General features: G+C 40.0%; 1 protein-coding gene across 2 annotated transcripts; it reads left to right on the top strand.

Annotated features, from left to right (window-relative positions):
- Positions 1-14400: 14400 nt before the first annotated feature.
- SULT1C4 (sulfotransferase family 1C member 4) lies at positions 14401-21985 on the top strand. Of its 2 annotated transcripts, none has more exons than XM_014956692.1 (8): positions 14401-14490; positions 15471-15645; positions 17291-17428; positions 18729-18826; positions 19140-19266; positions 20797-20891; positions 21100-21280; positions 21439-21985. In XM_014956692.1, exons 2-8 carry the CDS (start codon positions 15477-15479, stop codon positions 21549-21551), a joined length of 921 nt encoding a protein of 306 aa, XP_014812178.1. In that variant the 5' UTR covers positions 14401-14490; positions 15471-15476; the 3' UTR covers positions 21552-21985. The 2 variants fall into 2 exon arrangements, with proteins under 2 accessions (XP_014812178.1, XP_014812179.1); XM_014956693.1 differs by lacking the exon at positions 14401-14490 and adding an exon at positions 14891-14994.
- Positions 21986-26573: the final 4588 nt, after the last annotated feature.

Here is a 26573-nt window from a genome sequence, read left to right as displayed (position 1 = left end):
CCGCCCTGCCTGCAAGCAGGCCCACAAATACCTGTTTCCAGCCACACAACAAGAGCCCCCAATGGCATTCACTATCTGTACCAGATCCAGCAGGTCCTGGTGCAGTACTGCCATTTCTGGGATCAGAAGCTTTCATTTCATAAATAAAGTTCTTCCTACATCAATTCTCCCAGCATCCTACGTCAGTGATTTAAGAGCTTGTTAAGGAGGAAAGCACTGGGGACATAAACACAAACGCCTGAATTTAATGAAGAAATAATAGAGCACAAAAAGCAGCTCCATGGTTATGAAGGTATCTGTAGTGATCTTCTAAGAGTGGAGCAGGAGTGCAAGCACAAGAAGACTCTGGCAGGAAATCAGATAGGGACAGACAAGCTTTGGAGATCAGCCAGTCTTTCTTATTGGAAAAAAATAAATACCTCATTTCAGCCTTGGAGAATGTGATTGCTCCTGTGGTTTGCTACCACTGTTGTGTGACATTAGGAGAGCTGGATGAGTGAACGGCTGATGTGAGAGGTAATAGGAAATTAGGTTTTACCATGAGAATAAGTGAACATGCAGTGAGAAGAGGGGCCCACAAACTGGAAGAGCACTGCCTGATAACGGGGCACTGTCCAGAGGAGACCTTTCGGCTGCTTATTCCCAAAGTAAACTGCACAGGCTTGAGTGCTTTAGTTGCTGAAGCCACAGACCTGGCTTCCTCCCATGGTAGTCCCAGAGTATAACCCCATGAAGGTTTGTATTTGCTAGGCTAGGAATCACTCTCTGCTTATAAATAATATAAATATAAATATAAATATAAATATAAATATAAATGCTTACAAATATATAGCTCCTGTTGCTCCCTCTGCACTGGATTTTGAGTGGGCCTACACAAAAAATCAAAACACAACATAAATGTGGCAACAAAAAATGGCATATGGATTTAGCATCAGGAATCCGCTGTGATATCTTGCAGAGTCCTGGTCCTTTCAGCAGCCCACAGCTGGGTTTGTGTCTTGCAGACACCAGGGAACTTGTGGATGTTGAGGTCATTAAGACAGTGCCAGGCAAGAGCTGGAGCCCTTTGATTTGATGTACCCAGAATGGTTCCTCCTGGGACAGCCCTCCTGAGGGTGCTCCAACCCACTGCTATCTGCTTGCTGACGTGTGGTAGATGCTGTAGACACGCTGGCAATCTTGATAAGCCAGTGCTGGCTGCCTTTACATGCTGAAAAAGGAAAGTAGTAGTATATAGTACACAACCCTGCTGTATGGCAACTAATTCCAAGTATTCGTCCCTGAGAAAATGCTGGTGGAAGCCCTGCCAACACCAGTCACTTAAATAGAGGAGATCATCTGCTTTGAATTTTGAGGGGGTGTTAATGTAGAAAAAAAATCTTCATTTCTGACCCACTTCTGCGCTCATTGTTTCACAAAGTGCTCACACTTCTGACAAGTGTGAGAAGGCTCCTCATACGAGTCTTTCCTGACCTTGCTTTCTGAATTAGATTTGCTAAGTGCTAGCTGCCAGCTGGTAAATGAGAAGTGAAACCAGTCATCGGTTCCTGCTACGCTGTTCTGGGACAGCAGCTTCGGGTCCTAAGTCTTGAGATCAGTTCCCTGCAGCTCTTGAAGCTGATGGAGGGTTTTTAATACGTTTTATATCTATAACTCTATCACACATAATTGCATTAAGTTGTCAGAGCTATTGCCTACATGTGTTGGGAGGTATCCACTGTGTCTGCACAGTAAGGGATGACTGAGGTACACACAGGGTCCTTCAAGCGACTGAGATGCTAATTTAGTGTATTTCCAAGATGTTTGCACATGGCTGACAGCTATGACCTACAGGAGATGTCTGCCCTTCTGGAGATTCAGCTGGAGGCCAGACTGGGGTGTCCAAGGTGATTATACTCCTTTGCTTAGGCAACGAAATCCACACAATCCTTTCGCAGTGCTGGGCCCAGATTAGCCCATCCCTACACCCCAGGAATAGCTGGATGCTGCTTCACCCCCAGCCACAAAACTCCCTGGAGCCAGCAGAAACTGCTGTCTTTGAACCACCATGTATCACTGGAAATCCCTATAAATTAGCCCTAGAATTCGCCCATTTGTTATAGTGTTTACAGCAGAGCCAGGACTGGGACAGCACAATGACCACGGCTGAAAAATCATTCAAGTGATGACAAGTAAAGAAGTAGTCACAGTTGTGTGGAGGCATGTCTTTGTGGTTTAAAATATGAATACTTTTTCATAGAAAGGTGTGTGTATTGGTCAAGTTCAGCAGGCTACTTACAATGAAAAATTTATTCAAATACACAGTGAGGCTTTATATGTAAGAAAAAAAATTAATAGCTTTTTCAGAGAAAAAAAAAAAAAGAAGTTTTATCCTCAGACCTTTGGCCCCAAAACAACAAAGCATTTACACAAATGTTTGACTTCAATCATATGCTGAAGTTTCCAAAAATAAGTGAAAACAAAAATTGTGGGATTCCAGAGAGTTTTAAATCAGCCACATACTTAATTTCTCTGCTGGATCCTTTATCAATTATATTTAATCATAAAATATGAAGGTCACAGGGGGAGAGTTTTTAACTGCTTTTGGTATTTCTGAACAAATGTCGGGAATCAGCCATCTTGTAAAATATGGATTCGCAGAATTCTCTAAACTGGGTGATCAGTAAAAGTCATAAACCTTCTTGTACAATAAAATCACAATTCAGCATGCTGGCACACTCCAGGTCTAGTTTTTGGAGCAGAACAGTATCACTTGCTCTTTTCAGTTTAAGGGTTTTTAATGGTTTATTCGAGCTAAAAGACTCTGTTTACCTTCAATTAACTTGGAAAATCTGTGTATCTAACTCTATGGCAATGGTGCATAAGACAATTGGTCAAAACCTAGAAATGAGCATAGATACATGTAACTAGCAAGACGATTATATCACTATTTCAATTTGCCAAATTTTAAGTATGGCATGTATGCTAGTAGTCACCTTGTAATGACTAGCTAGTATTACAGTAGAAATAATAAAATTAATGTTGAGCCTGAAGAAAATCACCTTCAGGTGATTTAGCCACCCAAACACAGGAGCAGTCATGGCTCATTGGTCGAATGCCATGCCATTAACGTACAGCTCAAAAATGTTTAGAGGCATTCTTACATGTGAAAACACCATGCCTGAAGAAACAGTGCTGTCAGGCAGGTCACACAGCAGTTAAATGTTCAGAACCTGGAGATGTGGGCAGGAACTCCAATCTCAGAGCTCCACTATCACATTATAAAAATGATTGATATTCTACAAGTTGCACTCTGATCATCATGTGCAAAGATAGCCTCAAGAATTCAAAGCTTAGACAAGAGTCATCGCGTGTTGATTGATGGCCCCGTGTCACTCTGGTTTATGGGTTATGACCACTGGAGACTTCAGAATGAACTAAGCCAAACATAACAGCATCCTTTGCTCAGTGAAGCAAGGATGCGGGACTCAGAAACCAAACTGTTCTGTCAAAAAATAAAATACTTAGCTCAAAAATCTGTCAGGCTTTCAACACTTTTGACAGCTTCCATATTCAATGCATGCAAAAGCGAGTGTGATGAATGCAGACAAAGCATCCAGAATGTTTCTTTGATATTAGAAATCCCTAATATGGGATGTTACCCTTAAATAATTCACACGTATCTTCTATGCAGGCCTCTCTCTCTTGGATGTTCTATAAAAGAAACATCTTCATTAAAGCAAACAAAATGAACTACTCTTCTTATATTAGGTAGCATTAGAAGCTGTCTTTACATAGAGTACAAAAGTATGCTAATGCTTTAATGACACTGATGAACAGCATATATTAGCTGAAAAATAGATGTCTCTTTTTTAAGTATACAAGTATCAAGAGTGTTCATCCTGTATTAGGACTGTCATTTATTGTGACAGGAGGATTTTTCTCAATGTGTAAAATGAAACATATTATATTTATGGTCATAATTACCCAATCCTTCAAATTCAGCCATAGTAGTTATAAGGACATTGCTTTGTAAGATATTTGCTCTTAATTTGCTATCTTCTGTTCTTTAGCTTCATTTAGAACCCTTATGTGTCACATCATTCTTGTTGAACAAGAAAAATCAAATAAATTTGGATTATTAATATTTTGCTGAACTTTTTGCCATTTGGAAAGCTGCGAACAGCATAGGGTTTATGAACTCCCACCAAATTCAACGGAAAGTTTTAAATCAGACATCAGCAATCTAAGGAAAGACACTTATCCAAAATTATAAACAAAGAAGTGACTGTATTATTAAAGATTTTAACTGAGATTGAATGGCTAGTAGTGACTTTCCAAGAGTCTTTTTTTCAGACAACTAGAAGAGTGAAGAATGAACATTGCTAAAAGGTAAGAAATTTCTAATAACTCACAAACCATGCTGTCACACTTTTGTCATTCGTACAGTTTAGGTCAAAGCACAAAACACCTGACTGGTCATTTTTTATTCCTATAGCTTTCCTACTTCTTATCTGTTTTGACTTCAAACTCTACTTTTCTCAGGAAAAACTGACAGCAAGATCCTGTCCTTCTGTCTTGCAGGTGACATGTACAATTGCGTACCAGGGAACAAGGCTGGTGCTACAGGAACAGGAAGTATGACACAAAGTACGCAGAGAACCAGAACCTCATGTGCCTTCTTTACAGTCTCTGGAGGAGAGGATTGTCTTCCATGAGACATGCTGTTAAGTAGAGTGGAAGAAGTATCTGTTTAGTGCAGAATTTTCCAATGCTTGTAAGATTTTTTAGAGCCTTACACATTACAATGGTTTTGAATACTCCACCATCACAGCCTAGTTCTTCTCCTATTAAATTAATAGATACAATACCCTACATTTTTATGGAAGCAGGATTAGCCATGCACTTTAGAAATGAGGCTATTTATGCGGGGGTTTTTTCAAACCTTCTATTCAACATTTGGTTAGACAACAAAGATTTAGACCAAAGAATTTTCTTTGTTTCTACATATACATGTATTTCTTCATATATAGGTCCCTATTCCTCATATATGGACCTGTGGGTGAGATTACTTAAAATGCACAGTTCTGAACCCATTTTAGTAGGCATAGTAGAGTCTGGATCTAGTTTGCCTAACTTCAGGAACTTGAAAACACTAGGAGTCTGGTTGCTTTAGCTGCCCCAGTTGTCAATGAAGAGAAGCAGACATCCACCAAGGCAATTCAGCCGTATCTGGGACTGCTGATACCATGGATATACAGTTTTACACATGCAGAGGAAGAATTGATATCTGACAAAGCAACCAGGTGCTACTCAAATATGGAGAAGGTCCTGCCCAACAGGGCTCGATCATTTAATACAAAGTGTAACTAACTGTGTGATGCTCAATCATACTAGATCCTGATAGGTGACTCACATCCTGTAGTACCCTGGTGTGAGAAGACAACTTGTCATACTTGACTGATACAAATTGGCTGTTCAGAAAAGGCTTTTCTAATAATCTTCCCACTGTACCAGGGTTGCACAAGAACAGAATAAATGCACCCACAGGCTGGTTATGTGTGCCCTATGGAGGCCCATCCGGCTGCCACTATGTAAATACAGCCTTTGACACCCCAGGATTTGGTTTTATTGCTGTTGTATCTTGAGGTGACATTTTAAGACCAAAAATTATGTCTTAAAGTATGAGAGTTTCTTCCCCTTTAAAGCTGCCACAAGGAGTAGCATAGTCCCCAGCCTGCCGTATAACACAGAAACATGGGTCGTTCATTTCAGAATGGTGTTAATTCTTCAGAAACCGTGAACACTGCTATTTGTTTTTATGCCAGCTGCCTGAAGGAAAAAGGTTAACTGATTTGTTGGCCTGGGGGAAGAAAAATACGTGGCAACATCAGCAGACCTTATGAATCCTAGATAAGCTCCTCTTGTCCTGGTTATATACTGGTGCAATTTTGTTGATACAAGTAGGGCATAGTCCCCAAATAATTGCCCAAATGAGAGGAGGAGCACATCCGCTAAACTCTGGATAGATTTTTATCAATAAGATGAAAAAAATCTACAAGAATATTTAAAAAGGAGGGGACAAATTTCCCACTAAAATATTCCCACCTGCATCAGTTCCACTACCATCACAACAGGCAAGCTCAGTAGGACAGAAAGGCGCCTGGACTCCAGCTGTTGCTAACACCAGGTAACCTCATCCTGGTACTTGTCCAGCTGTTAATGTGCTCTTTTGTTATAGGGCTGGGAAGGGATGCAGCTTTCAAACTGCATCCACCAAAGCTACAGGAATTTTCAACCACTCAAAATGTCTTTTTGATTGAAAATGTGAACAGACTTTTCAAAACAAATACATAAAGTCCCTTTAAAATATCTGCCATTAAGGATCCACCATTGTAAATTAAAGCCGCGTTCCTGTATCAGAACACACAGGCAAGCAAACCACATAGACTTCTTTACTTGTGAAGAATACCAGATTTTAGGCTGTTAATGAATATTCCTGATAAAATGTTGGTGGTAATAACTTAATTTTTATATTCACAAGAAAACCTACTAATTTTTTTTACAGCTTTGCTTTCCCTCACTGCACTGTGTTTAACTGAGTAAGGTCTTTTTACAACCATGCACACAGACAGCCACTGCCAAGAGAGAAATTTTTATAACCCTTACTAGAAGGAGTTTCTAACTGCTCAGTTATTTCACATAAAATGTTCTTTCTGCTACCTAATAAGAATTGTGACACATGGACCTATTGTTCTGAAAAAATGGTAGCATACATATTTTGCTTGTTTGCAGTATCTGGATTCATTGCTTTAAGTTATGAAATAGTCATATAAGGATTTCCCAGAACCAAGCAGCACTAGACTGAAGAAGTAATCTTGTTGGGCTTGCATAATTTCAGAGAGGAATTTGGCTAATGATCACAGGTTCGACACTGCATGAAAATTTCTGAAGCTTCTTTCTGACACTTCACATCCAGAGAGATTTTACTGTCTCCAAACAGATGTTTGTGAAAAGGAAACTGGAATTATAATTTGGTTGGATAAGCAAATGTCTTCTGAACTGGGAACGGTAGTCTTCATGCGATGAAGTCCCAGCTTGAACAGCAGATGTGCCACTTAAGCAAAACTCCATTTAATTGTTCCAGATGAAAGGTCAAGACGTTTTAGTGCCTGAAGTAGCACAGGGTAGCACTTGAGCATCCTGCTATACCACCAGTAGAGCCAAGAATTAAATTTTCAATCTCCAGTCTTCAGCTGTAATGAAGAAGTGCATGTTTCTTCTCAGGAAATAATTGTAAAAATAATCGCGCAAGTCTGATTGTGTTTTGCTCTGACCCAGCTTCCTAGTTTCACACAGCCCTGGAGGGAGGCCGCAGTTGCCAGTAGCCACAGGGGATCCATACGACAGTACTGAATCCAAAGCGGTGAAGCTATTTTGCCTCAATCACATCCTGTGTAAAGGGGTATAGAAGATTTATAGGTGTGTCCAGGGGTTTAAGAGCAAATGCATTCTCCCTGGCTCGCAGGCTGTTTTGTTCTGCTGCTGTGTTACAACCATTCAAAAAAATTGCCAAATTGAGGCGTCAGAAATAAATGCCAGTTGAAAGAGGACAGATATGAAATGATGTCAGTTCACAAAGTCCCTTTCAAAGAGGGTTTGCTTACATCCATAAAGGCTCAATGAAGTGATCATGCAAAGAGTCTGCTGAATGATTTCACCAAATGCAGGTAGAGATGTTCACTGGAAGCTGTTCTACTAAGCAGATGTTTGGCTCACATGGCAATATTTTCACATCAGTTCATCAAGACAGCCACTAAAAGAATCCCTGCTATTTCTGTGGCATGAAGCTTATGTTTGGATCCACAAATGTCATACGTGACAACTTACTCTGTTTAGAACTAGAATCCTGGATCCAGCTTTAAGGATGAGATTCATCTATCGATGCAAAGGAATCAACAGAGCACTGTGGACAATTTGCATTATTTTGGAGTGCATAATCTAAAAAGCATTTCTTTCCTACTATAATTTGGCAGTTGCAGAGCAGGTCAGCAGACAAGGCTGGAGAAAGTAGATTCCTTTTCCACTCAGCACAGCCCTAAGGAAAAGGACCATAACTGCTCAGTTAGCTCCTGCTCATTGGCACATGCATGCCTGCTGCCTGGAAGCTTGGACACGTACTTTTCGCCTATGGTCCTTAGGCTCTTTGGTTGTATTTGCACTTGGACCTATCTGTCTTCACCTCTGCTTTCCCATCACAGCACAAGCTGGTGTCTTGGCATGCCAGTCCTCCGTAATATCTGGCACAAATTCTGGGGCTTCCTTTGGGAAGAAACAAGGACACAGCTGTGTCAGGCACCTAAAACTAAGCAGCGCTCCGAAGTTCTCTAATGTAGACTTTTGCTACACCCATGTTTACATTTAAGCCAGAGGTACAGGAACAGCTCTACCCCACCTATATCGAGCGATACTGCCTGCATTAACATTGTCCACATTGAGCTTGCTAGGAAAGAAGAGTCTGCAGACAACTGGGAATCATGTAGTAACATGCTAAGTAATGTCTGGAAGTGAATTCCATCATTTCATATACAAATATATATATATAAAGGGCACCAAACTCTGTAACTGTTTATTACAAGTTTCTTTTTTCCCCCTGTGTCTCTAAAGCAAATCTAATTTACAACTGGGAAGGTGTTATTCTGTGCAGTGAATACCTGACCTTTTATTTCTACAAAGTAATTTCCAGAAACAATGGCAAAAACATGTATTGCCACTGACAGGGTGACACTGCAGCAGTCCATATGCATATTTTCTTGGGAAAAGTATTCAGAAAAAGCTGCAGGAGTCCAATTAAACCTTATCACCTGACTGCATGCTCACAATAACAAGATTGTATATTAATATGACTGTGACCCCAACACATGCAGAGCTGGTCAGAGTTATACAAACTGTGGGCTCCAACGCTTCCTCTAGCAGGAAACTCTGCTGGAGAGAGGATACTTAAAGCAAAGAAATTTCTGAAGTGAGATGGTAATGGAACATAAGTGCTTCACTGATAGGAACTGCACTTGGGTACTATGCTTAAATGTGTTGCTGAATTAAAGCCTTAGGACTTTCCATTCCATGTTTACACTTAGCATTTCCCTTTGTATTTATTTTGCTATTATGTAAATATATCTGTGATGATTGTCTCAACCATATCTGGCTGCAACCCAGACATTCATTAAATAACCATCACAATATTGGTAGTGCTGTTCCTATTTTACAGATACCTGCAGGTATCTTGACAACATATGGGTTTTGACAGCCAGGAGTCTATGACAGGACATATTTGTGATTAACTCTAGATGTGTCCCACAATACCAAAAGCTTTCATTGCCTAAGGTTGCTCGCTGACTGATAGACAGGTCAGTTCAATTCAATCACCAAGAAGCGGATGGAGACTACCTGCTTTGAAATTCAAGAAGCCTGAAAGTGAAGCCTTGGTCTGTCCACAGTCCTCTTTCACTTCTTCAGTGTATACATTTTTCTGAATTAGGAATACAGGTTAGTATCTAAAGATTTCAATAGCTTTCAAATGCAATGTTAAATTTAAAAGATTTTAACAGCTTTTGAAATAAAGACTCTGTTTTGTCCAGCAGAGGGAGACTAGAGTTTTAAAGAAATGTAATACAAACACTAAGCACAACAAGGAAAAAAATTCTTTAACTCAAATGTATCAGCCATAGATTTTAATATAGGTTTAAATTTATAAGACATAGTACCCTAGATAATATAGACAGCTAAACATAGGCAAAATCAGATGAAAACTAGACCCAAAACCATCTTATAGTGCTTGATACTAATGTAGGATTTGTAGCCTTCATCCCTCTTCACGTCTGTTCCTGTACAAATAACAAGAAAACACACTTTTTCTAACATGAGCTGAAAGTCCTACTGTGATTCTTGATTAAATTTTAAATGCAAAAATATTCAAATGCAACATAAAATTAGAAAAAAAAGCAGCCTTCTCTGCCTTTAAATTCTTTGAGTGTTATTCATGTCCACTAGCCTGCGACAGATTTCTTGTCCAAAACATATTTCTGTCAGACATTTTTAAAATCTGACGTAATACATTTGATGAGTTTTTGAGTTACCTGCATTTTCAAATGTTCTTTCTCTATATACAAATGATCCCTGAAACACTGCAAGGAGAGTAAAAAAAACCTAATATAGAAATGTTAGGGCTTTCCATTAGTTAATAAAACAGAACCTTTTTCCAGAGATCTCGTTGCAGAATTATCTTCAATAATAAATGTTCTACTAATGATTTTAGAAAATAAAAAAAAGAAAAAGCTTCAGATAGTAATTGGAAACATATTTTATTTCTTAGATAATCTCTTTTCATTTTTTTTTCAAGCTAGAAAACCTTAAACTGATCTATTAAATAGGAGTGAAAGAAGAGATTTTAAAAGAGATCTCACTTGAAGAACAGCAAAAAACATCATGAAACTATGTCTTTATTCATCTGCTTTCTTCTAGTTTTGACTCCATTGTAGTGTTGTTTATTTTTGCTTAACTCCCTTCAGATATAACATTTTCTTCAGTCAGTAAAAATTGAATATCTCTGCTCATATAAGTAGTCATATTAACAAATCATGGTGCAGGTATGGATAGCCTGAAGCATAGCAGCAGCATCTATTAATGGGGTCCTGAATCCACCAAATTCCTGAGGGTCCCCAGCATATACACTTCTGTTTTTCAGCCCACACCAAGGAAAAAAATAGAAGAAATGATAATAAATGTATGCTGCTGAATAAAAAGTTTGTAAGTTAGCAGTGCAAACATGTCTTTATCCCCAAAACAGCTCTGGTGACACTGTGCCAAAAGGAAACCGTATCCTGACACCCCAGAAGAGCAGGCAATCCAGCCTAAGCCAGCAGCCTGCACTCTGAGCTGCCACCCCAGCAACTTGGTCACCTCGTGACCACAATACGTGACCAAGTTTTTTCCTGAACCTGTCACTGTCCTGTCACTGTTATAAACCACTGTGTGCTGAAAAGAGAATTTTACCTGGAACTAAATGAGATACTCGTGGACAATTATCACTCTGTGATAAAGGAGAATTGTCGGCTTACCATGTGAGGGTGGTGGAGCACTGGAACAGGTTGCCCAGGGAGGTGATTGAGGCCCCTTCCCTGGAGATATTCAAGGAGAGGCTCGACGAGGCCCTGGGCAACCTGGTCTAGTTGGGGGTGTCCCTGCTGACTGCAGGGAGGTCGGACTAGATGACCTTTGGAGGTCCCTTCTGGCCTGGGCAATTCTATGATTCTATGATTCTATACGAGATGAGGACCAAAGTAAGATAAAGGTACCTCCCTTTGTACATCCTTTGCTGATCAGATGCAGATTTCACAAAGCCCAGTGACTATCAAACCTAATGCTAACTACCCCAACTCACAATGCTGTACAGCAAGGATACTTGCAAGGACAGATAAACATATTCCTGATTCACAGTCACTTGTGTAAGCACCAAGCAGACTTTTCCCATTATTATTCCTGCTAAGGGGCCTGTAGCTTTTCATTCCAGGTAAAGATCTAAGTGTTTTCAGCCAAGCTAAAATAAAATAAAACAAAAAATAAAATAAAATATAAAAAATTAAAATTAAATGTAAAATAAAACAAAATCAGTGTGGTTTACATCAGGAAACACCTGTCAGCAGTGTGCACTCAAGAGAAGGTCAAGGGACACCTGAAGGAAGCTCTTTGCAGAGAGTGCCTGGTCTTTCTTTAGAGTGGTCCAATAAACCATGATCCCAGCCCAGAAACCCAATCCCTGGGCTCACCAGTTCACCTCTCGCCTCCCTATTTCACAACAGGAGAAATCCATCACCTGTTGCCTACTTTGAAAGCAGTTTTAAAGCTGCAGGCAGTGACTTTTGACCTCACTCCAGCTTATCTGGCACAGTGTACTGTTCACAGGCTACTCAGATTCACAGCTGCAATAAAAGAGAGCCACTCGATAAGCAGCTCTTGGGTTTTCCTTTGTTCAGACACACCAGCCGACGTGATCTGGGGACTACTGCATTATCAGGGTGGTTGCGTAACTAAACAGGGGGTGAACACCATTTCAAAACAGCAAATGAACTGCAGGGTGCAGGTATGAGAAGGTCAAACAGAATCAGCATGGGCTTTCCAAGAAAGAAAAACAGCAAATCCTGCCATGGCAGAGCTTGAAACTAATGGGTCACATTATAAAAAACAAAAACAAAAACAAAACAAAACCACCAAAAAACCCCACCACAAACAGAAGAGGAAATATTATACCTTACTTGTATATTCGCTGCTTGTTCTGTGCTATTTTTTAGTTCTGGTGTTGCCAGCCTTCAGAAGAAAAACCTAATGTCAGAGACAGAAAAAGATTAAGTGGTTGGCTTACAACCAATCAAGCAGGCTTCTCAGTTTCTTGGTTTGTTTCCCAACTCAATGGAAACTTCTCCTGAAATCATACAGGGAATGCTGAACCAATTCACTGACTCCCACAGCCCCTCAACAGGGACCTGCTATCTGTGAGTTCCATGAGGAAAGTCATCCCCTGTATGTGGATCAAGGGATGGAACGTGGAGATCCTGACCCAGAGACCACTGTACGCTGAGGAGTCAGAGATCCACACCACAGTCAGCCCATGTAGGCACAGACTTTGCTGTGCTGCACAGATCCCTTGGCTGCAGGATGAACTCAGCCTTGGAGGCAGCTCCCACTGGGAACCGCTGATCACAATCCTGCCTGGCCGGGCCTTTGACTAAAAGGGCAACAAGAAGTTCTCCTGTGAATGTCCTGCACGAATAGAGTTGTTTTCTTGTAAGAACACTATATAATAGCTTGCGTGTCCAAAAAGGAGGAGCTTTTCTCTCAATGGACAGGACCTGCTTGGCATGCCCTGGGAAAAATCCTCCAGGGCTCCATCTGATGCTGCACAAATGCAAGGTTCCCAGCATCTGAAGGGATGTCAGATTCACTCACTACATATATTCCTCTTCTTATTCTGTCTTATTAAAGCAGTTATCTTATTAAGTCATTTGTTGTCAGGCCTTTCATACCAATATCCAGAAGAACCCTGCACCAGCTTGCTCACACCTCACCCCACCTCCAGGGCAGAACATCCTCACTTCCTACCTGTGCCTTAAAATATAAGTGAGCTTTTGCAACCTAGGCATCTACATTTCTCCTACAGTGAATGGAGAGCTAATCCATACAGTTCATGGACTCTGCAAAAGCAAGTCAGCTCATGTTCAGTCAGCTGAATCACTCTCCAAACTCCACTGGTGATGCTGATTAGCCATCCATACAAGGGTAGGATTACTGCAAGGATGACCACATCCTCATTTGATTAGTATGTACAAAACATCTTTAAAAAATTGAGATAACTGAAAGCCATTTTAGATAGAAACATTGCCAGAGGATCCATCCAAAGGATGACAAAAAAGGACCTTGAGTACTCACTGTGCTTGTGTGCCTTCAGCAGAAGAGAGAAGCTATGCCTGATGGCAATGCTGTTTCAAAATAATTTTCCTTTTTTAACACAATACATTCAAACTTGCTTGAGTTCACCTGGGATGACCTACCTTTTGCCCAAGAACAGTTTTTTCCTGATGCAACCAATACATGTCAGCATGACTGGAACAGCTGGTAACCAGATATGAAACCAGCTATCGGCATACATTTAGCAGCCAGGGTTACTATGCGATTTATGGCTAGTCCAGGGCACGTCATTATCTCTCCCAGTTTCTCATATAGATTTAAAGATAGATAGGGGCTTAAATCTTATCAAGAAACACTACCTCACACACAGTAACCCCTGACCCTGTAATGTCAGGTTAGTTAAGAAGAGAATCTTTCTAGAAACTGCTTTAAAACATAAATGACTGGTTCCATCAATGAAACAGACCTTTAGACATCTATTTAATGATCACGCTGCAGTCCATGGTGAAAATGAAACCAAGTTACTTTTCATTAATTCATTCCCATTGATCCTATGTATTAACAAATAATAAACAGTTTCGCAACTTAGATAAAATATTAGTAAGAAAATGAAATATTCCAAGACACTTGAAATGACAGAGACAAGATAAATAATCTTGCTGGAGCTACTGACTGACATTTAATGTCTTTGCCTGTAAAGAATCATATTTAGGTGATAGATCATAATAGATCATAGAACATTTTGGGTTGGAGGGGGCCTTAAAGATCTTCTAGTTCCAAAACCCCTACCATGGTCAGGGATACCTTCCACTAGATGATAATTCAAAGTATTTTTCCTTCACGGGATTAAAAAGGAGTCCATAAACCAAGCCAGAAAAACTATGCAGCTGTTGGCTGATGCTGTACCTCCTCCTTTGCTCTCCTCACACTCATAGGAGGAATAAAAACTCCGCCCATGCTTTCCTTCTACTTCTACCTGGAGATCTAAGTGGGTGCACAGTCATCAACATAGCTAAGGACTGAAGACATTCAAGTGGGAAAAATCCTCTGGCAAGTTTCTTTTTCCTTCCTTTTTTTTAAAATTCTTTGGGTCACTGCCCAGCTGCCAACCCAACCTCTTGCTCTGCTCAACTAAAATCTGTCTGAAATCGGGTGTGAGTAAACAAGAAAACGAAAGGAAGTTTTTGTCAATGTTTGCTGTTGGGATTGAAATATCTTTTCTCTTTTCTGTCTGATATTTTTAATTGAGATGATTTCTGCAGCCTCCCTTTAAGCAGAAATTTCATCTGACCAAATTTTGGAGCTCTGAAGGTTTACGGCCAAGAAGAGGCCTCCTTGGGAGAAATCCAGAAATGAATAGCTAGTTACTTTAAAACTGTACAATAGGCAGTAGACTTAACTAGATTGATTTAAAGAATTAAAGTCTAACAACCTTTAGTTAATGATCTGCCTAGTGCAGGTTATTTATCTGCAACAAATTTCAATATACGGCAAATACCTCTAAGAGTTAAAAGCTCCAGGAACGAAACACAGAAAAGCTCTGCAAATATTTTTGTGAGTATGAGGCCAAAAGGGTGTTTCTGTTGATTTTCTTTAAGAAGGAAGGGTTGGGTCCTGGATGCTGACTTCAGTGGGAGCTGTTATACTCTGCCTTTGTTTGAATCTCACCTCTGATTACTTTTTATTGCCTTTAAAGGCCCCATACTTACAGTCAGAATTTTACATAAAAATGTTTGGAAAAATGTTTAAAGATGGAAATGACGTGGGTTTTTTTCTCTTTTTGTATCTGAGTAAACAGAGAGATTTTTAGAGATACTGAGAACCGCCAGCAGCAATATACCCAGAATTTCTGAAAATCAAATCCAGCTTTAAAGGAGACTATATATAGACCCAGATAGGCCAAATCATAGACAAATAAATCAGAGGACATGGAATTCAGTCAATAAAAGAGACCTCAAGAATGGATGAGTGAATTTAGGGTTTTTTTCAGAGCAATTATGTTAATTCTAGACCTTTCTTTCTTCATACAGTGCTCAATGGCTCTGGATAAAATGCAAGATTTGAGCCTGAACCCTGTGCTCCGAGCTGACCTAGGAGAAGTGGAAGGTATTCCTTTAACACAACCAATATGCAGCACGTGGGACCAAGTGTGGAAGTTCAAAGCCAGACCTGATGATCTCTTCATCGCAACCTATGCAAAAGCAGGTTGGTGTGGATAGGAAACAGAAAAGTTTGGGATAGAGCTTATTGTTGGAATTAAAAATTATGTTTTTCTATAGTGATTGATATTTATTTAATCCCAAACTAGACATATTTTAAAGACGTGGAGCTCTGTCAGCTGTGACTAGTAACCTCTGACTTCTTTGGCAGAGTAACAACCATCTATTGTTATTGGAGTTCAAATGGTCAAAGTCTAATTACCTATACTTAAATGTTTGCTCTGATTTAGATTATATGCATATATATTAATGGCAACAATTGAAGTTTTCCACCATTAGGTAATGATTTAACAAAGCCTAGTAAAAGCCACTATTACTAAGAAATAATAGAAACTGACTGAACAACTGTGGCTTGTATTATGTGTCTGGGGAATGACTTGGTGTGTAAACCAGTCCTGTTTTCTGGAAACTGGTTAATTATTTGAATGAAATAACCAAATTCACTTAATAATTTCAGCCAATAAAATAAAAACCCCGCCATTAATATTAACTGTCTGGTATTTTATTCAGTGATTGGCTACTTAGCTCACTACTATTTCTCCTCTCGATCAGACCTCTTGTACTTATTACACAGGTAAAAATGAATAACAAGAATAAATTTTAATTTTGGATGAATAAAAACATGCACAGTTTAGGGGATTCAGGAACAGATTTGGGAACATTTGATGATCATAAGAAATGACTGGAATTAGCAAGAATTTTTAAGTATTTTTTTTCAGTAGGGAAAAAAACCCCACATTATTAGAAAGAAAACTCCCATTATTTTTGTAAAAGCTCAAAGCTTTTATTTCCTGTATACTGAAAGCAAAACCACATCATTGTTTTATTCAACCTGAATGAAAACCTCTCAGCTTGTGAACAGAAAAGAAATAAGGTTAGGAGTCTATTTGATGCTATGTTGTATCTGTCAGAGCTGCACAATTCAAGCGTCTTAAGAAGAGTTGAGTTTTCTGCCCATGTTCCATTCCAAGCCATCCCTCAGCCTGTTCTCTAGCTGACCTGCTGCAGTACCTCGGAGGAGATGAGGTTTACCCAGTGATCACGCCTATAAGGGGAAAGAGGCACACGAGAGACATAATACTGTAACTCTTACAGGATGATGCAGTACCTCAGGCAGACAAAATGTTGTACCTATCTTCATTGGAGTATTTCAAATGGGAATGCTGAAAAAACTGGAACTTTATTTTATGTTTTCAAACTGTATTAAATTTTTACTCACTCAAAGTGTAGTTATTTCATTTTTTCATTCAAATCCATGATGAAAACTAATGATGAAATACCTGAACTGTTGTGAGGTTTGAAAATTGGGAGGAGGAAAATTCATTCCTCTCTGCAAATACTGCGATCTCCAAATAGTGAGTTTATCCCAGACCTTCTTTCATGACCGGTGTAGAGATGGAAGCTATTTCTCTTGGCAGGAAGAAGCCTGTCTAAAATGGATCCCCTTAAACCATCATTGTATACTTAACTGTGCATTTTTCCTTTATTATCTTATCTTCTCTTTCTGCTTTGTCCATCATCTTTTGAGTTGTTCCTTCCTCCTTTAAAGCAGAAGAGACTCTTGGCTATCCCTGAGTGTTTATCATCTAAACATCTAAAACATCTAAACATCTAAACACTGACATTTTCAGGTACCACATGGACACAGGAGATAGTGGATATGATTCAACAAAATGGAGATGTTGAGAAGTGTAGACGCGACACTACTTACAGACGCCATCCTTTCCTTGAGTGGTGTCTCCCAGAGTCTTCAGGAGCAGGTTACTCAGGTAAATATTATACAAATAGGTTTGTATTTTAGACAAAATCAAACAAAACAAGAACTCAGTGCTGATGCCACAGGTTTCCTGGGAAAGGTCCTACTTGCTTTATCACTGAAATATACACTGTGTTGGGTATTAGGGACCAGTTTAGTTGTGCTAACATAAACATCTAGTGCTACTGAAGCCAATACTAGGCTGGAGGATGTGACTCGGGAGCTACTGAAGACCACGCTGTTCTGGAGTGGCATCTGAAAGCTGTGTGTGATACTCCGCAGTACCTAAACCAGCAGAAGATATGCATAAAATAGCAACGTGGGGGCAACTGAATCCCGTTGTCTGACTGGGGGCTGTATGGAACAGAAACCTACATTGTGGATGTACTCCCAAAAGGTGGATAGTGTTTTCAGTGGGTTTGCTGCTGTTTTGAGTATCTGTTAAATTCTAGGGTCTAGTCATCTAAACAATCTATGGGGCATTCAGGCAACCAGCAGGCCTGACTGTTCTGCAAAGACAGCTTCCTACAAGAGTCTTCCCCCAGCAAGGGCTCCCGTTCCACCAATCTTTAAGTCAGACTCTCTTCATATTTTAAGCTAAAAAGCTTGACTAACTCCACAGCAGAAGTGCTACTTTTTCTCTTCTAAGCTAGACTGTGTTGACACAGAGAGAGACAAAAAATGATAGAGGATGACAGAGCATGACAGAGGATGATGATAGGAAAAAAAAATGATAGAGGTCATGACAGATGTTTCAAAAGGAGGGGGAGAGGGGACAACAGATCTCCACATATCACCAGATATTCTCAAGTATTCCCATATATCCAAAGCTACTCAAAATCCACTGCCCATCATTCTCCTGTTTTCTCTCTACACAGTATCCAGAAAGGCTAGTCAGCCAGTCTATTCTTCTCATATCTTAGAAAGAAACAAAAATTTCTTATGTGTAAAGAGATCACTAAATATTGTGAAGGAAAAACATTGGTTGAGTAAATATAAATTAGTATTCATCATTATCTCTTGGAATACAAGGATTAGACATGGTTCCAAGAAAGCAAGAAGAAGATATGAATCAGTGTTCCCCCTTTCCTCCTTGGATACATAAGTAAAAATTTCTCTAGATACACTGAAGGTGCCTATGCAATGTATAGCAGTGTATATGTTAGAGTGCTACGTATTTGCCTTGGAGATGAATGACTGTTGCAAGGTGAACTGCTGAAAGGTCACAGTCAAAATCCCACATATCAGAATATCAAAGAAGTGCTAGTGCAATTTAGAGAACAAGTCACATCTCATAATGCACCATCCCACAGGCCTGGAGTTAGCTGAAGCTATGCCTTCTCCACGAACAATGAAAACTCATCTGCCCGTGCAGCTGGTGCCTCCCTCCGTCTGGGAACAAAACTGTAAGGTAAGGCTGAAGTGGTAGGACTCAGTTCTACTCCACCTGGAAAGAAAGTGACATAAACTAGAACTGAATATGGTTTCCAGAATCTTTGTGAAACCTAAAGGTCTCCCCAGAGTTTTCCCTTTAATGTGTAAAGCCCGTGTGAAACTAAAGAAGTCATGACTAAGTTACCTGCATTGGATTTTAGAAAATGGCAGCTTCAAAGCAAAATCTCTTAAGCCTCCATCAGGCTCCAAGAGAAAACTCCAGAAGATGCTCAGTATCTATAAGCATGTGTAAGTTAATTTTTCTCTCTCTCTCTTTTCATATCAAAAAGGTAATCTACGTGGCGAGAAATGCAAAAGACAACCTAGTGTCCTACTACCATTTCCACAGAATGAATAAAGGACTGCCTGACCCAGGAACCTGGGAGGAGTTCATGGACAAATTCATGGCCGGAAAAGGTGATGAATTGCAATCAGTTGTATAAGAGATTTTGATAATTTAAAAAATGTGTGACATCACTATCTATTTCAATCTAAAAGGTAGGTTTCAATCTAAAAGGTTCAATCTAAACCTACCCGGCTTCAAGCTCCAACAGGGTAGGTTTAGATTGAACATTAGGAAGGAATTTTTCACTGAAAGAGTGGTCGGGCATTGGAATAGGCTGCCCAGGGAGGTGGGTGAGTCACCATCCCTGGATGTGTTTAAGGGACGTTTAGATGCGGTACTGAGGGATATGGTGTAGGGGAGGACTTTGTAGAGTAGGGTAGATGGTTGGACTCGATGATCCCAAGGGTCTCTTCCAACCTCTATGATTCTATGATTTCAGCTCTGGTTGAAAATCCAGTGCTAACACTAACAGAAGGGTCTCTACTGAAGGTGTTTCAGTAGTAAATTATCTTCATTCATGGGTTTTTATTAGCACCTAAAGGATGAATTCTATTTTTATATTCACATTTTGGAAAAAAAAATGCTACTCTTTATTGTATTATCATTCAGAAACATATTACCTGAATTTTCAGGCTTCTCTCTAAGAAGAAAATCTCTTCTCTCTGAGGTTAAAAGAAACTGCTTGGAAGCCAGCTGGGAAGGAACAGTGGCTTAATTGTTTTTACTCTAGCCTGGTATACAAGAGCCCAATATTTAATTTTGTGCAAAAGTGTGTGGTGTGAATTTGAGTTAAGTGTATCTTTTTACCTAAATTCACCAATATAAAAATCAAGCATCTGAACAAAACCAGTTATCTAGCTGGCTACAAGACAAGCAACTCCAGAGCTGATTCTTCCCTTTCTAAAAGAGGTACTCATGTCCAAGAAAGAAAAACCTGCTCAGGTGGATGGGAGTGTGCACTTTTGGTCAGTAAAGCTTCCATAGGTCCTTAATATTTTGCCACCATGGAGGCCTCGATATACCACTGTCTAGACCAGTATGAGAGTCTCACGTCTAAAGGAGACTTTCTATCTTGTGTCTGACCAGCTTGGCTTGGGAGCCCATCTGTCCCAGTGTAGACATCTAGAACATAGTTACCTTTGTCCAAGCTAGTCATCTTGACACTTGCTGTAGAGAAACAGGCACTTGTGACAGTGTACCAAATATTTAAACCAGCTAGAATCACAGAATAATGCTAGTTGGAAGGGACCTTTAGTGTCCATCTGGTCCAACCCCCTGCTCATAGCAGGGACAGTTAAGATCAATCACTCTGGAAACATCTGTTTCTCTCCATCAACTGTAAAGACAGCCTAGATTTTTCATTCAGGGGTAAGCATCTACATTTGTTGCGCTCTGAAGTTGCACATGAATCCTGCTCTTGAGCATCCAGGCACCCGCAGGATTAATGGCATGAATGCTGTGGTAAGCACAGAGCACAGCAGTCACGGTCACAGTGATTCAAAACCAGGTGGGAAATGCCCAGACACTCGCTACTGGGGAAACGAGAGTGCCACAGGCAGTTTGGGTATTTAGAGCTGCTGCTGATGTTATTCTTTTTTCAGTGCTCTGGGGTTCCTGGTATGACCATGTAAAAGGATGGTGGAAGGCAAAAGATAAGCATCGTATTCTCTACCTCTTCTATGAAGATATGAAGGAGGTAAAAGACTGAACATATGTTTATAGAGCTCTGAAATCTGGAAGTCCAGTAGATACAACCTACAATCAAGAGTTTTCTATTATGATGCCAGCAGTATGAGTAAATCTTTCAATAATCTTCCCACCTTGACAATTGCAACTTTAACACTATGTTTGACTTCTTTGCTTTTCCTGGCTCTGTATCTTATCCCATGTTATTCTCTCTGCAGAATCCAAAGCGAGAAATTCAGAAGATTCTGAAGTTCCTGGAGAAGGATGCGAATCAGGAGATTCTAAACAAGATACTCCACCACACGTCCTTTGAGATGATGAAGGAAAATCCCATGGCAAACTACACTAAGGAGCTTCAGGACATAATGGATCACTCCGTTTCCCCATTCATGAGAAAAGGTACTGAGGTTTGCTTCTGGCACCAACTGTGTCTTCCTGGCTGTGATTCTGTTTTGAAATAGGCCTTGAAGTACAAGTATCTACTGAGTCATGACTAATGGGCTTCAAGAAATAGTGGTAAATTAATCTTTTTTCTTTTTTTGCTTTGCTGTTTGTAGGGGTTGTCGGTGACTGGAAGAATCATTTCACTGTGGCACAGAATCAGAAATTTGATGAAGATTATAAGAAAAAAATGGCTGACACCTCACTTGTTTTTCGCATGGAATTGTGATTACTAACAATGGAAATTATTCTCTATGATCTTCACCCTTTTCCATTTTACATTTTTTGCTTTTCCTTCACAAAATGCCTGTTCTCCTAGGATTCAGTGTCTTTCTTTCACATACCACTGATTTTTTATTATTGTGAGAGTGCCCAAATTATGCGGACATCTAAGTCTCCCTGAAGAAAATAATCCCACTGGATACTTCTCATTCATCCCTCCCGCAGTAGCTTTCAGCATTAACAAAAATATTTCAAATACGCTTTGAGGTTTTGTCTTTGAAAAACTGCAGTTGATATTGGTGGCATTTTCAAATCAACCTCTAACAGAAATTAGGAGCCAATAGGAAAAAAGTTTTAAAGGAGTGTAACATGTGTGGGCATTATATGTTATTCACATGTTGTACAAACATTAATCAATAAATAACAACAAAAAAATTTAAAGGTGGTCAAGTATAAACAGAACAGCAGAAGTGCATAAAGTAGAAAAATTTTCTTTCTCTCTTGTTTTAAGCTGGACATCATAAATGCCACTGAGAAGAAAGCAACATTTCCAAAAACACCAGATACCTATTACTTCCTTTGTTGAAACTTGCTAAAGGGCCACAAAAGTATTTATTTGAAATCCAGCTGTGGAGGCAGTAGTCCCTATTGCATCAAGACGAGAAGCTTTTACCACTGTTGCCTTTTGAAACGGATAGCATAATCTGTTAATATTTGGGGAACTCTGAAAGTTGGTATGAACCAGGTCAAGAGTCAATGCTGCATGTACCGTCTCCCTCTTTTCCACTGTTGTAAAAGCATCCATCAGACGCACCATGTTTTTACTTCCTCAGTTTCTTCACTCTCTCCTGATCAACCAAATACACAAAGATCCCAATGAGGGCTCTTAGATGTAATAGGGCCCAGCTGATACTGCCAAATAAAGATCTGCTTTAGTATTAGCACGAGCACTATAGCCACACTTTGAGCCTGTGAGAAATTATTTGAAGCTATTCATAGCCCATAGACAACTATTACCAATCCACTTTTGGTTTTAAAGTGCCACCATTGAACTTGGCATGCAAAAAAGTCCCCAAAGAGTTCCTGCTTAACTGCGTTTGCACTCTGAATGTCAGAGGGAAAACAGCACAGACTACAGCTGCTGGAGGAAAATACTGTCTTATTCTTATTTAGTCTCACAAAAAATGTTTACTGGGAGTATTTTCTCTTTGGCCTGTGGAGACTTCTAAGGATTTAGTAATAAGAGCAGCTGACAACACACAGAGTCTGTTTCAGGCTACTGATTTAATCTAAATATCTAAAATGAATGCAGTTCTCTAAAAGGCAGCAATATCTTGCATCAAGTTTGGAAACACACTAAAGGCTTCCTGTTAAGTGTAGAGGTTACATTGCCAGTTCCTGGCCGTCCAAGTTTCCCCCCAAAATGCAGGAAACTCTGGAACTAGAAACAGGCATTTGCTACACTCCTGTCAAGGTAGGCATTTGAAGAACTTCAGGTCAACAGAGATTCCTGCCCACAAACAAAGGATGTGTCAGTAAATTGAGTACCTGAAAAAAAATCATCTGGAGGAGGCACTGCTGTTCATTGCAGCAAGGCTAAATAAGCCTGAGGAGCTTTCAGCTACTTGTTTGTTTTTTGTTTATGATTAACTTGATTTGCTATCTCACTATTGCCAGTATGAGGAAAAGGTGTTGCCCGCTCTCTGACAGACTTCCATTCTCTTGGGTCGCTCCATGAAACCATGTGAGTCAGCTCCGTTTGTCAATCTAATCCTCATTCGGTGTCATAAGAGCCATCAGTAAATGGAAAACATGCTGAACTCAGTAGCTTGGTGACATTTTATGAGCGGTGCTGTACAAAAGGTCGCAGAGATGACTTATTTGTTCCTCCTTTGAAATCTCTGAATGTATCAGAAGTGCAAAGTGCTGATGGTGGATGAAGCCTGGTGTGAAACGGAGCTGCACAGTCACTGCAAGGACAGAGGGACCATATAATAAAGGGCTCCTATCATGTTGGGAAAAGTCACCTTTGCTCTCGCTTCCTTAGGTAACTCTTCACCCAGCTGCAGTTCAGCTGCCCTGAAAAGCAGATAAAAAGTAACACAGGTCAGAGTGCGCTTTTAGAAAAAAAAAGGAGGCAAACACTGGATGTGTGGTTACATAAAAACCTGTGTTTTCTTACGCCGCTGTTAGTACCCTTAAACTTTATGACATAATATAGCTGGCAGGGGGATAGAAAACTGGAATATTTCCCTTTTTTATGATCTCTCAAGCCACCGTAGCTGAGAGAGATCAATCTGTTGATTCAGCCATAATTTGCAAAATGTAATTAATTATACCAGCAAAAAAATGCAGGGAAGAGTGAATTGTCACTAGTGAAAATTATTGGATCTGTAGTTACTGGAACAGTTTGGGAAAGGGGTTAATAGGCTGTATGCACCCCCCATTGGCCTGGAGACTACCCTGGTTTGGTGTCTATTATGACAGTATGTCAGCAGAGATGTGCATATGCTTCTGGGTAGGTGACTGGAGGGTGCCTACATCTAGAGAGCCTTTAACTTACATATCTTTAGGTTTGTCAGTTGTTATGCACAAAAGAGCTTTAAATGATGTGCTATACAGAGATGGTTTACTAATACCAACCTAAGTTGGTAAGACGTTTAATTTATTTTTACATAAGTCACTGTAAATCAGTGAGCACCTGCAGAAGGAGACTGACTTGTTCAGTGAATTTTTTTTCAATCAATTTAAGCTATTGTCAAGCGACTCTGTTTACTATGGTGACAGAGCTCCATACAAAGCTCTCTTAGACATACACCCTGCAAAAGCACCGATGCTTTGTTTTCATCCAGCTACCTAGACACATGATTTTACTAACCTTTTTACATAGATGCAACTTCTTCTATATCAGTTTAAAAAGGACTTGTGCCAATTTACCTAACGCAATCCCACAGGAACTTCTTCAATGCTCCTTAGTCTCTTCTTTTGTAAGACAGTGGACCTGTAGAGTTTTGATAGTAGAAAAACTTTCTTACTCATCTCTAACAAATGTTTGAAAATCAGAGTTGATTAATACACGTTAACTGTTCACGTGGCTCTGTTTTGTAGCTCTGCATGAAAGCTACCAAAACAAATCCTCCCACTCCTATGACTTCCTGCTTCGATACAGACTTTTGAACAGGAACTGCTGTATTAATTCTAGGGTAGTCACAACCGTTTTTTATGTTGACTGTTGACAGCAACTAAGTGAGCCATTTTACTTTCACGTGGAATGCAACTGTTTATGAAACACATTGGAAGAAGCACCAAGCTTCAAAAAATTAAAGAAAGAGACAGAGAAAGGAGCTGTTCTATCTTCTTAGCTAGCATTCAACAACAGAGGGACACTGCTTTCCTTTCCACCAATTTTACTGTATATGATCTGCCTCATGCTTGGATTGAAAGTCCCTGTTTCTCCTGTTAGGAAATAGACCGCTGACATGAAATAGTTTTTATTTAATTTGTCCTATCCATATAGGATATGGACATTCTACCCTATAATATATGCATTGCATATGTTTTATATTGCTGTATGTCAACATGTTTGCAGAAAACCTTATCTTTACAACAAGGTTAATTATTAATTCTGGAATTTTCCAGAGATGCATTAGCATTGTATTTTAAGCCTGGACTGAAGCTTCCATTTCCCTCACGTCCCCGATGAGTGAGGCAAGCCCTGTCCCAGTGCCAGCTGTAGGTGAGCCTAGAGGCACACTGAAAGTTAAGCCCTTCATCCTCACAGGATGCAGCTATGCTGCCAGACCTAGAGCTTAGGCTGGATAACAAGGCTCTACCTGCCCTCCAGACCAAGCACAGACTTCGGCACTGTGTAGGTGGGCCAGGAATGTTGCCATGCAGCAGCGTCCCACGGTTAATGTTGAAGAATTATTTTGCAGAAGGGCTTCGGCACAGCCTGCTGCAAGGGCAGTTGGTATTTATCAGCAGTGTGAGCTCAGACTGCCTTCAGGACTGTGTGAAGGCTCACAGTTGAATTATGGCCACCTACCACGACGATGGAGATGGAGGATTATGTCAAAAGCAAGCCACTCTGGGTCCTGCTTGGGTACAGGCAATAAAGGTATAGGTCGTGTTTTGGGTCAGACACATAAAAATGAAGGTAACTAATTAACAACTTTCTTAATTATTAAAATTGGCTCCCTTGATTCACAGTAACTTGTTATTGCATCAATAACTCTCACTGATCTATATTTGCTACTCTCTCTGTCTGCAGGTAGAAGCGCTTTCATGTGCTGTTAACATTGGAACAGTCTTTTGTAGCCAGACCCAACCCTAAGTGCTCAAACAGAATGCTAATTTCCTTGTTTGTTTCACGCTTATCTTCCACCCTAAGCCTGTGGCTTGGTGGCCTTTGCAGATGAGTAAGAGAACACCACACTCCTCACCTCTGTTTTCTATTGCAATTTAAGACAAGAATTAGGGATTACGTATACAATTTCTTTTTCTAATACCTAACCAAATCCTCCACACTCAAAGTAGTATTGAGATAAATACAATGAACAGTACTGCCCTCGCATCTTATTTACTCATATAAACAGATTAGCCTCCCCTTTCACACTTTCTTAACTTTTTCACTCTACTTGTAGCCTCTACTTTTCCACTGCAGTGGGAACCTGCTGAACCTGAACCCAACCAAATAAAATGGCCATAGTCGGCCAAAGAATTTACGGTTCATTTGCACGGGGCAGGGAGAATACTTTAAGTCTCCAAACAGAGAATAGTTAACATACTGTAAATTCATACCCTGCGTTCCTTGATACTAATTTAGCATGTTGAAAAGCCATAAAAGTAGCTCAAAGCAAGAATGCTGACAGGCCCGGCACGGTTCACAAGCAAAAGAGTTTGTGATCCCCAGAACCTGTTGGGAAAGCAGATTCTAAAGTGGCAAGTATTTAAAGCATCATCTCTTGTACGCGGGAAACACATTCCTTGGTTGCAAAATTACAGTAATTTTCTCATTCTGTGCTCTTCA

Source organism: Calidris pugnax, unplaced genomic scaffold, assembly GCF_001431845.1.
Source record: "Calidris pugnax isolate Ruff unplaced genomic scaffold, ASM143184v1 scaffold318, whole genome shotgun sequence".
Classification (NCBI taxonomy): domain Eukaryota; kingdom Metazoa; phylum Chordata; class Aves; order Charadriiformes; family Scolopacidae; genus Calidris; species Calidris pugnax.
Note: the sequence above shows the minus strand (reverse complement) of the source record. Positions and strands in the feature narration are given on the sequence as shown.